This window comes from Elephas maximus, chromosome 6, assembly GCF_024166365.1.
Source record: "Elephas maximus indicus isolate mEleMax1 chromosome 6, mEleMax1 primary haplotype, whole genome shotgun sequence".
Lineage (NCBI taxonomy): Eukaryota > Metazoa > Chordata > Mammalia > Proboscidea > Elephantidae > Elephas > Elephas maximus.
In genome coordinates, this window is record NC_064824.1 from 128,002,543 (window position 1) to 128,014,717 (window position 12,175).

At 37.9% G+C, this 12,175-nt stretch overlaps 1 protein-coding gene across 1 annotated transcript in view; it reads left to right on the forward strand.

Moving 5' to 3' along the window:
• The first annotated feature begins 2,049 nt into the window (after positions 1-2,049).
• Positions 2,050-12,175, forward strand: part of NYAP2 (neuronal tyrosine-phosphorylated phosphoinositide-3-kinase adaptor 2) — a 311,110-nt gene continuing 300,984 nt past the window's right edge. Inside the window, exons 1-2 of the mRNA XM_049888849.1 lie at positions 2,050-2,143; positions 9,449-9,797. Coding sequence (XP_049744806.1) covers positions 2,050-2,143; positions 9,449-9,797 — 443 coding nt within the window. The remainder of the gene's footprint in view (positions 2,144-9,448; positions 9,798-12,175) is intronic.

Sequence of the window (12,175 nt, forward strand, 5' to 3'; positions counted from 1 at the left end):
TCTAATTAGACATAAACCTCTATAAGGAATACATCATTTCATAGCACCCAATACCAGGAAGTTATCATTAGTGTCTTCATAATGAATGTTTTTTAAAGAACTTTGCATGGACTTATTTTACTTGGGACACTTACTTATTTCCTAAAGGTGCCTTCATTTTAATTTTTATAACTACCAACACTATTTTAAATGCAAGAAATGTAGCTATTCCATATCTGGATGAACTGTTACATGAAGTCATGTTGCTCACTCTCATTAGCAAATATTAAAGTTATGTTGACACCACAGAACTGTATTTTTTTCCCTAATTGTAGCTAAAATAGAAGAGAATCAGATTGAAGAGGTGACAGTGGAGTTTTGGTCATTTCAACACGCAAACATCTATAACCAAGTAGTGTGCAACAATGAATACAGAGCAATAGTGCAAATGAACTCCCCTTCTAAGTCTTTGCATTTTAGATAAAGCTGCAATTTATTTTCTATGATGTCAAGTGCTAATTACAAAACTTAATATGAAAAATTGTGAGCCATAAATGCCCAAATTATTTTGTTTCTCTGAGGAAAGTGCAACATATGCTTGCCAACTCAGCAAACAAGGGGACTCTGTGAAGGGCATTGACTTTAGAAAATAAGGGAAAACAGACCTGACAAAAACGTTACCAGTTTGACTATAGGGAAGCCCATGGACCTGAGGAATCTGTAAAGTTTAAAGGGAAAAGAAATGTAAAAATCCTAAAGACAAGAAGGTTGACAATTGTTTAAAGAAACACACACACAGAGACTCCCAATCCAATTAGATGGTTTCCATTGTAGCTCTAGTCAGCAATTTATTAAACTGACTACATCTCCTTTGCAAACGCTGCCTTGTAAGCATCTGCAACCATCTGGTCCAAGGCTCAGAAAAGTACCTCATGAGTCCTAATATTACTGGAAATAGGCAGTCTCTTTAGAGCATGGATAGATAGCACCATGACAACCTGGAAGCTAGGAAGCTAGGGGAGATATCTGATTTCTGATACCACTACATTGACATGGCTTGTGCCCATCTTAATCGTTTTGGAAACAGAGGTACTGAAGAAAAACTCATGGCAAAGTAATCTGCTTTCTGAGAAAAAAAAGCAATCAGTGTCTTTGTAGTCACTTTAACAAGCTTTCTTGGTTTAACTTCAACATTTCCCATTTTGAGCAGAACAGCTGCATTTTGATGACACTGGGAACGAGAAAATGAGTGTGACCATTTGTGGGAGTGGGGGTAGAGTTTCAAGCATAATCAAAGCGAAATTACAGGACTCATTTTTGACAGATCAAAAGATTTTATCAGAAAAACAATTTTCACATGGTTTACATGGGTTATGCGTTATAACCAGTAGATCTCTTCTGTTGCTTTGGTCCTACACAAAGTCAGCAAATTTTAGACATTAATTTGCATATGTATTTACATATGTATATGAGACCTGATTGTTTAAATGCTTATATTTTCATATACCATGTGCTTTCAAATAAGTCCATGTACAGGCACAGAATGTAAAAGATCTTCTACTGATGGTCAGAAAAAAAAAAGTCAAATTGACTTGAGAAACTTTTATTTGGTTGGATACATACTACTAGGCAAAATAGGATTCTCTATCTCAGAAAAGATAAAATGCTTGGAAACATGGGAGAGAAAAATTAAATTTTAGTAACTCAAATTCTAGTAACTTCCTGACAGCATTGAGATAGGTGTGGTTTGCAAACCTAAGAAATAAGTAAAGGGCGAGGAATGGAGAAACTTGCCCATGCACAAATAAATCAAGCAACATATGTGTGCAGTGAATGCAGAATGTCTAGGCTTTCCATGAGGGAATTTATTTCCTTGTGTGTGTTATGTTGTTCCTGCTTAACACAAATGACATTATAATGATAGTACAACATAAACTTTACCTTCTGCTAGCCATACATCTTGTAGAGTGAACTTTGACCTAAAATTTAAAGAACTTCTTAAAGAATGTCAAGAATTGAGGAGCAATCTTTCCCAGATAGTGATTTTCCTAGCTTTACCTCTCAGTGGATATGGCAAATATCTCTGTTAGTGAGCTCTACACAACTTTAGATCTTGGAAAATCAAAGCTTCGGGTAGAAAACAGCTCCATTTCAGAAATGCTAGGTAAACACTCTAAGAAGAGAAAAAAGAACAAGTGCCCATGAGAGAGGCAGCAGACTAATTCCCTTAGATGATACTGGTATCCATAGAACTCTGCCTTTGGTGAATGGTAGTAAACAGTCCATCAGAAGAGTCTTTCTGACAAGTCAGTGCACACATCTCCTTGAGCCAATTCTAACGGAGTCAGAGTGGTTGATACCACAACGCATGACATTACACTAAAGGAATAATTTGTCCTGAATTTTAAGAAAAAGAATTTCTTAAACATATATGAGAAGTGAGGTGGTATGCCTTATGTTTAACTGATCCTTTTTGTACATCTCTTCAACAGCCTGTGATTAATCAAATGCCCTCTATACCATAGGTGAACCCAATCTTGACACCCTTGGTGCCAAATTAAATGCTCTCTGGTAAATTCGAGACTACATAAAATTGACACCTTAATTTACAAAGAGAATAACCCACATAAATAGAGGATTGTAGTTATTGTTTTTTGCATACATTTAATAAAAATGCTGTCATATATATTTTTGGGTAGGTTAACATGGAAAGTTATGTGGTATCTTTTCTTGGGTTCCTTGAATGAGAACAGTAGTTATAGAAAGATAGAAAAAAGGAAGTGGATTTTTTATGTTTCCACGGATTCCATTTGGACCTACTTGTGTATATTTTATGATCTGCAAGTATATGTAATGGATATTTTTTTATTTTGATGGAAACAACTGTAAAGAAATGTAATGCTACATGAAGCTCTAAGTTCAGCATTAGTGAGATACATTGACATTTTTCAACAAAAGAAAATAAGAACATGTTTAACTCAATAAATAGCTAAATGTTGAGTGTTTTAAATATGGGCTAAATCCCAGTACTTTGAATTGATGCATCTTAGCTGAGTGGAGTAAAATTTCAAATTCTGGGAAATTTCATAATATTATACCAAGTTGCCTTTGTGAAGGGTGTGGTCAGCAGGAAATAAGGAAAGTGAAAGAGTAACATAAAATAAAACTGAACAATTAACTATCCAGTTGGATTTACGCCAACCTTTAACTTTTTATTAGAACTGTAGAGATTTTTGATACAGCACGCCAAAAATTAGGCCAAAGAAGTCTCATGAATGCAGAACACAACTGGGGAGAAGAGGTGTAAAGGGAGGACGTGAAGGCATTCATGTATTGTAGGGGATTTCCATCTTGGTGATTTTACATGCTTTCCTAGAAGAGACCCAAACACATAATAGTCAAAATAAAAGAGCTATTTGCAGAGAAGCATCCATACTGACGTTTAAAAGGACATTCATTTTAAAAAACTCAGGGCCAGAGATAAAATTCCAATGGCAGCAGAAGTGAGGTAGGTAATACAGATAAGCGAGGCAGGCTGACTCTGAGTCAGACTGACAGAGCTGTAGGGACTGGGAAGTCCTGGAGAGCACAGACCTGTGCCTGCTCCAGCCAATGGCTGCCAAGATACAGTGAGAACTAGGGTTATCAGGTTTACTAATGTTTTCAAGGGAATCCAGAGACGCAGATTTTTGCATGGACTCTCCCAAATTTTAAATATTGGCTAAAAATTCCAGGTGGCGGGAGGGAAGAACTAGACAAAACCTGCATTATTTAGATCAACAGCATGCAATCCAAGGAAAATACTTCTGCCTGGTGGAGGAAGGCCACAGATAACAATTTTCAACCAGTGCTCCAGGGAAGGCTAAAAGACTTAACTTATTTGGAGCAACAATGGCTGCAGACACATGATAGTAAAAATAAAACCTGCCCAAAGAAAAGCAAAAGTTCTCCTTCAATCTTATCCACTCCGGTGCCACAAATATCATGTGCACTGATTTGAGGTCTGGTGAGGGTTGCTAGGAAAGTCTGGTGGCGTAGTGGTTAAGAGATACAGATGCTAATCAAAAGGTCGACAGTTCGAATCCACCAGGTGCTCTTTGGAAACCCTACGGGGCGTTTCTACTCTGTCCTTTTGTGTCGCTGTGTGTCCGAATCCACTCAAAGGCAGCGGGATTGGTTTTGGTTTAAGGGTTGCTAAAGGAGCCTTGGTGGTGCAGTGGTTAAGCACCTGGCTGCTAACCAAAAGGTTGATGGTTCAAACCCACCAACCATTTCACAGGAAAAAGATGTGGCAGTCTGCTTTCCTAAAAATTACAGCCTTGGAAACCCTATGGGGCAGTTCTACTCTGTCCTATAGGGTTGCTATGAGTTAGACTTGACTCAATGGCACAAAACAACAAGAAGGTGGATGCTCTCATTTACCCTGATCTAGCTGGAGATATTACCTGAGGGAGAGAAGCCTATTTGCCTCTTAAAAAACAGGATTTTCTAAGATGCTGACATTAGGAAGTTGGTGCTCAAGACAAGACTTTATAAAAGCTTTATCTATATGATTGCTGTTCAAGGTCCAGAAATGAACTTGATTTAGTACGCAGCAGTCAAAATGCAGCCAAGTGTTTGGTGATATAGAGCACACCTTTTCCACCTCTATTTTAGTTATTAATATAAGCATTTGAAAGAGAAGCATAAATGATCACACTTATCTGTGGGTTCTTACTGCATTCGACTGTGGGGAGCAGTTGTAATTGGCTAGACACTTAACATAAGGCTTTTTCTCCTTTACTGAGGATGTAAATCAGTTCATTCATAATTCTGTTGCTGGAGAAACACCCTTTAGCTTGGAAGGATGGAGTACAAGAATGTAAAAGGTGGCAAGGGCTCCATGGCCCATATATCCCAAAGCCTTTATGTTCCAGGTATAGAAAACATGGCTCAAAAAATAAGTGGCCTGTCCACATGTACCTGGTTAATGGGCAAATCAACTAACACTTTCTTGGCCTCCCTTTGCATATCTGTGATGAAGAAAGCTGAACTGCACTGAACATTCTACTTATCTGTATTTCAAGGTAAAAATATAGTTACCAAGGTGTTACTTTACTACTGAACATGACCCTGTGCACAGTTAAGAATTGTGAATTTGGTGAAAGCATCTGCATCTAATAGTAATGTTGCCAGTTGCTGTCGAGTTGATTCCAATTCACTGCAACCCCCTGTGAGTCAGAGTACAACTGTGCTCCCTAGGGTTTCCAATGGTTGATTTGTCAGAGGTAGATTGCCGAGCCTTTCTTCTTAGGTGCCTCTAGGTAGACCGAAACCTCTGAACTTATTTTAGTAGTTGAGCTTTTCACTGTTTGTACCACCCAGGGCCTCCATATCCCCACCCATTGCTGTCAAGTCAATTCCGATTCACAGCAACCCTATAGGACAGAGTAGAACTGCCCCCTAGGGTTTCCAAGGCTGTAATCTTTAGGCAAGCAGACTGCCACATCTTTCTTCTGCAGAGCAGCTGGTGTGTTCAAACTGCCAACCTTTTGGTTTGCAGCTGAGCGGTTAACCACTGTGCTTTCAGGGCTACTTATAGTACCATTAGTAACCAATAATTGTGCTTACAGTTATTGAACACTTTTACGTTTACAAGTATTTTCTAACTGAATTCTCACAACAATGTATAGAGGTAAGTTCTATTCTGATCCCCATTTTAAAAATGTGGAAACTGAATCTTTAAGAGGTTAATTAACTTGCCCAAAGTCATAAGCCTAGGTGCACCTAGTTGAGATTTTTAGTCCATACTGCTTGACTCAACTGTCCTTTCAGAACTGCCTTACTACTTCCCCTACCTTATGAACTACCTTGTATGTGTGGATGAATAGGCAGACAAGTGTCATGCTGAAACAATGATATGGTCGAAGGCCATTTTTAGGAGTTGGAGCCCTGCTGGCACAGTGGTTAAGAGCTATGGCCCGCTAGGCTGCTAAACAAAAGTTTGGCAGTTCGAATCTACCAGCTGCTGTTTGGAAACCCCATGGGGCAGCTCTACCCTGTCCTATAGGGTTGCTATGACTCTACGGCAACAGACATGTGCGTGTGGAGGGGTGGCACAAATGCTCATCTACTAACAAGGAGTTCTGGTCACACAGTTGCTAAGCACTGGGCTGCTAATGGAAAGTCAGTGGTTCGAACCCAGCAGCCACTCTGCAAGGGAAAGATGTAGTAGACAGCTTCCATAAAGATTAAATCCCAAAACCAAACCCATTGCCATCGAGTCTATACTGACTCATAGCAACCCTATAAGACAGAGTAGAACTGCCCCATAGGATTTCCAAGACTATAAATCTTTATAGAAACTGATTGCTACATCTTTCTCCCCTGGAGTGGCTGGTGGGTTTGAAACATCGACCTTTTGCTTAGCAGCCGAGTGCTTAACCACTGTGGCACTAGTGCTCCTCTGTAGTAATTACAGCCTTAGAAATCCGATGAGACAGTTTTCCTCTGTCCTCTTCTAGGTTGCTATGAGTTGGAATCAACTAAACGGCAATGGGTTTTTTTTTTTTTTTTTTAAATTACAAACAGAAAAGTTGGCGGTTTGAACAATCCCAGAGGTACCTAGGAAGAAAGGCCTGGTGATCTGTTCCCAAAAGGTCACAGCCTTGAAAACTTTATGAAACACAGTTCTCCTCTGCACACATGGAATTGCCACGAGTCAAATCAACTTGATGACAAGGACTTTTTTAAGTTCGTTTTTGAAATCTGTGTGTTATTGTTGAAAAGTATTCCTTATTCACCCCCAACAGTAGTGGCAATAAACCATGATAAGCTAGTGAATGTCTCCAGTGCCCCTGTCACACCGTACTGCAGTTGTTGATTTACTGGTTCTCATACTGCACTGTGAAAATCTAGAGAGGGCACAGTTTCCTTTGGCTATTCTGCCTTCGGAACCCTGGTGGTGCAGTGCGTAACAGATATGGCTACTAAGCAAATGTTGGCAGTTCGAATCCACCAGCCACTCCTTAGAAGCTCTATGAGTCAGTTATGCTCTGTCCTATAGGGTCACTATGAGCCGGAACCGACTCTATAGCAATGGGTTATTCTGTCTTCATTAGTGCCTGGTTCATAACAGGTGCCCAATAAACTCTTGAATAAATGAATACTTCTAGAATTAAATCCTTCTCTAGAGGAAGTTCTAGAGGAAGTTGACACAAGCTTGTGTACGGCTTTCATCCTATGTTCATTACTCTGAAGCTTTACTAGATGTCATGGTTGATTTTCGTCTCAAAAATTCTCACTTCAGTTTTTTAGCACCTTTTTGTACAAAGTTCCATAGCATAGCTTATAAAGTATAAATACCTTATAATATTTTTATTTTGATCTTTTCTCAAAACAAAAGCAATTTAAACTCCAGCCGACTTGAAAGACCACATAGGAAGATAATGAAACTTGAGAGGTAAACCATTAACCTTGCATTTGGAATGTTAAGTTGTATAGGGAATTGCTGGTGTCACTTGGATTGGAGAAAAACTGGGGGAGCGGGGAACCTTTGGATAATGCCTCACACAATTGGGAAATATACATTTTTACTCCAGGGCAGAGTGGGAGTAAACGTCTTCTATCCCGAGGCATTACCTCCAGGATCCTGTAATACTGACTTGGCTGGTTTAACTGCGGTAGAATTAATTGCCATAAAATTATGCAGACCCTTTTTTTACCTGAGCACAGTGCTGGAATCCAGTGCTGGAAGCCTTGGTAGAAGTGAATTCCTGATAATGGTAAAGCTCTAGTTCCCTGAGATTCATGGTCTTGTGTGTTTTGTTTTGTTTTCCCTGAAAGTGTGAGGCATTCGTAGCATTAATTCCCCATTCCTAAGTATGCCCACCACTTAAGCATCTAATCCGATGGGCTGATATTAAAATACCGTTCATTACATTAGATAGTTGGAATTAAAAGGTCATTTCATTTGCCAACGCATTAGGGCTTAAAACCAAACAAAACCTAATAAAACCTCACCAAAAAAAAAAAAAAAAAATCATGAGTCAACAAACAACTCTTTTACCCTCTAGTTTCAACAAATTCTTACAGAACAAGGAATAAATTCTTAAATTCAGAGTGGGCTTCAAATAATGTATGGATTGACCGACAGCTGAAATGCTAAAAAAATTCTGAAAAGAAGGGAAGTTTCTATACCTATGACTCAGGTTATAGAACATGCTTATACTTGTAAGAAATATCAGAACAGAAATGATTTGTAATCACAAAAAATAAAAGGCTGGGACTTCTGCATTAAACAGCTGAACTGATCGTTTCAAAATACCTTTCTGAAGAAAGTTAGAGATGTCAGGATAATTTATAACTTTTAAATGGCGAACTTTTTCCCCTCACTAATTGACTTTGCGTTTGATTTTTCTATGCGACTCAAATATGCCAATATTCTGTATCACAGGGCATATTCAGCTGAGGACAGTAAGCTTACTTATCTTGAATGTAGTTATTTATACTTCCGTTCTATTTTTTAAAATTTGATTAAAGCATATTCTATAACCTCTGGCTTGATTGATTTTTGAGATCTGTGCTTCCAAGCATGCTAAGCTTCATAGACCACTTGTTAGACGTCCATTCATCCATCCACATATACCCATTTAATATTAGTGTTTCTGCCAATTTTTCCCCCGCACTTTTATTGTGATAATACTAGCTAGGATTGATCGTACGATTGCCAAACTCTATGCTAAATTCTTTACAGTCATCACCTCTGTTAATCTTCACAACAGCGTGAGAGGGGCCCATTGGTGCCATCATTTTACAAGTAAGGCTAAGGTGTATTGGTCGAAATTCTTGTCTTTTTTGTTTTGTGTTGATTTGATCTTGTTTGCTCAAGAATCCTTTCTACAGCTCCTGTTTTTAAAACTTTCAAGCAGCAACAATATAACCATTGTCACTGCTTGAGAGACCAGGCTGGTTGGATTAACGTGGTCCTGGTGATCTATGATTCTTGAATTAGCCATTATAGAGCGCTGTTCCAGAAAATAATAGAGGGTCATAAAGGGATCCTTTTCTAGACAAATTATATTTTTTTGATTACTGTAATATTGCACAGAATAATGCAGATTCATAAATTTTCATTTAAAATTGAAAAGCACAATAAGAGTGTCCTTTCCAATTAATTATATCATTTTATTTGAAATTGAAAATAAAGTCTTTATGGTCCTTAGAAATAAATGAAGCTTGGATCTGATATATCTTATTGGTATAAGGACAAATTTTTGAGACGCAGAATCAGGGCTCTAATTACTTAAATCTTTTTCCTCCAGCACAGTAATTGTAGGTCATGTTACCTTTCAGCACAGGAATTTTGGCCTTTGACCTGCTAATGTTGCTACTTTGAGAGAGTATTTGCCACTTAGGCAACATCCATTTAATATTTACTTAAAATACCCTGGCTATCTGTAATTTCTCATAAGACATTGCCTCTGCATAGATTCCAAAATAAGCATTGGAGATTTGGACTCACAAGATATTGGAGAGAGTAAACAGCGCCTTGCTTTTATCCCCAGCCTGGAAGAATTTATCATGTGTTCTTGTCCTGCAGGAAGTGCTCCTTTTTACATTATCTCCGCAAAGATGATGAGTTCTAATCCCGAGGAGGACCCTTTGGACACGTTTCTCCAGTACATTGAGGATATGGGGATGAAGGCCTATGATGGCTTGGTTATTCAGAATGCATCAGACATTGCTCGAGAAAATGATCGCTTGAGAAATGAAACAAACCTGGCCTACTTGAAGGAAAAGAATGAGAAACGCCGAAGACAAGAAGAAGCAATAAAACGGTAAGTATGAATGAAAGTTTTCCAAGTTTTGCACGCATGAGGAACTCTGTGACTGCTGCAGAGGCTGTGACATTGTTACCTGGTCAAGAAAGAGTTTGTCAAAGTTGGTTAGACTTGATGAGACAATGTGAAAGTGGTAGCTCAACTATAACATAAACGCAATCCATGCTGTTGACAGGGTTTTCGCCTGACTTAACAAAACTTACTTACTTGTGTATTGTGCATATGAAGGTACAGATGGGATGGGGAAAGAATTCAATATCCTCCAAATAAAGGGTCTGACTGAACAACCTCTTGAAAAAAGCACAGGGAAACACACACACACACACACACACACACACACACATCCTTTGAAAGCCAAAGTTTACTTTAATGGTCTTCATTTAGAGTTACCTTATAATAGAGTTTATCTTCTCCCTAAATTATGACCAAGATTCATCAATATTAAGAATTACATGAGCCTCTGATGGTGGGCAGAACCTTCAGTGTGTGCTCTCTATACAGAATTTTATGGCTATTGTGTTTGTTTGATACCAAATGTTCCAGGTTTGTCCAGATGAAATGAGTTTTTGTTGTTGTTGCAAAATCTATGAGCTACAAGCGAATAAGTCACAGAATTGCAGTCTTCCAAATTGAGGTTAAGTTTCCTCGGGCACTGAAATGCAGGAAAAATGATAAACATCTTTTGAATTTTTTTTTAAATGTTATAGTGTTTTCAGTGAGTGTATGGGTGTGTGTGGGTGTGTGTGTGGGTGTGTATGTGTATTTTCCAGTGATAGAGGTGGATATGCTATGCATGTGGTCTTTGATAGAACCCTGTTTCTTCAGTGGAGTCCATTGCTAAGTGCAAATATTGAGCAAGGAAAGGAATACATAACAGTTATCTGGATAACTGAACCCTACCCCAGCCAAAAAAAAAAAAAAAACACTGCTGTCAAGTGGATTCCAATTCATAATAACCATACGACAGAGTAGAACTGCCTCATAGTTTCTGAGGCTGTAATCTTTATGGAAGCCGGCTTCCACAGCTTTCTCTCCTAGAGGAGCTAGTGGGCTTGAACTGCCAACCTTTTGGCTAGCAGCTGAGTGCTTTAACCAATGCACCTCAAGGCACAAATAGTTATTATATTTTGGTGATCAGTCAATGGATTTGTCATCTTATCTGACATTAATGCTTTACTTTTGCCTACTCTCCATGAACAACATGGTATTTTGGAAACAAAAATACTCTTTTAAGATGAACTATGCATCCATATAAAGTAGCTAGTTTAGGGCACACTACTAGAATAATTTAATGGCAAGTAACTTTATATTTAAAAAAAGAGATTTGAAAATTAAAAACAAAAACAAAATGGAATGCTATAGAGGATAATGTTGAAAAGACTCTTCCTTTCCTGTGGACTGTTAAAATGTAAATCTATTCAATTACTCTATATCAAAGTGTTCGTAAAAATATTTAGCTGGTAAACGTTTTCATATTTGCATATATTTATTTTTAAATTCAGTTTATTTGAAATACTGCTCTTTTTTTCTTTATTTCTAATGAATTTTAATTAATATCTCAGATACTTTTCCTAGTTGCATTAAATACCCTTTCTTAGGAAAATTTTTCTCTGAAGTACTCCTAATGGAGTTCTGTGTGTATGTGAGCATTTTACTTTACTTTTATACATCTGTGTTTTCTAAATTGTGTAATGAAAAGGATGGCCTACATGATTTCTAAAGCAACTTAAATTCTATCATTGAAAATTCTCCAAACTTGGCATTAAAACTCAACAATTCATTCTTTTCTATAAGCAAATATATAGAATTACTTGTTGAGTCACTGGACTAGATTTTACAGAGAACCTAAAATTGCTTATCACTATACTACTAGTTCGTGTGTTTCATAAGCAGCCTTCAGAGGATTTTTATCTCAAGATCACAGAGATGAAGAAAAAAACTGCAATGACTAATATTTATGTGGCTTACTGCTCAGTGTTCAAAGAGGCTTAAAGAACAACTCCAGGGAAGTCTAAATCCAAGGGATTGTATCCATACGTGTGGATTTATAACATGTATTTTTTGGGGGGCACAATTAAATCCATAACAAGCACCATCAGAATTTGCTGATGGATAACATGCAGGGTTTGAGTAAAAGAAAGAAATCAAAGATGTCTCTCAGGTTTGTTTAGTTGTTTTCTGTTATTGTTTTGGTTTTGCCTGAACACTGAAAGAATGATGTTTCCATTTACTAAAACGGCAAAGGCTAGAAGAGCATCAAGTTTAGGGTAAGTGGTAGGGGGATAGATGTTCATTTTTGGTATGCCCATTTTGTGAGACCTTTTAGATATCCAAGTGGAGATGCTGGGTAGGCGATTGGATAAAGAATCTGGATT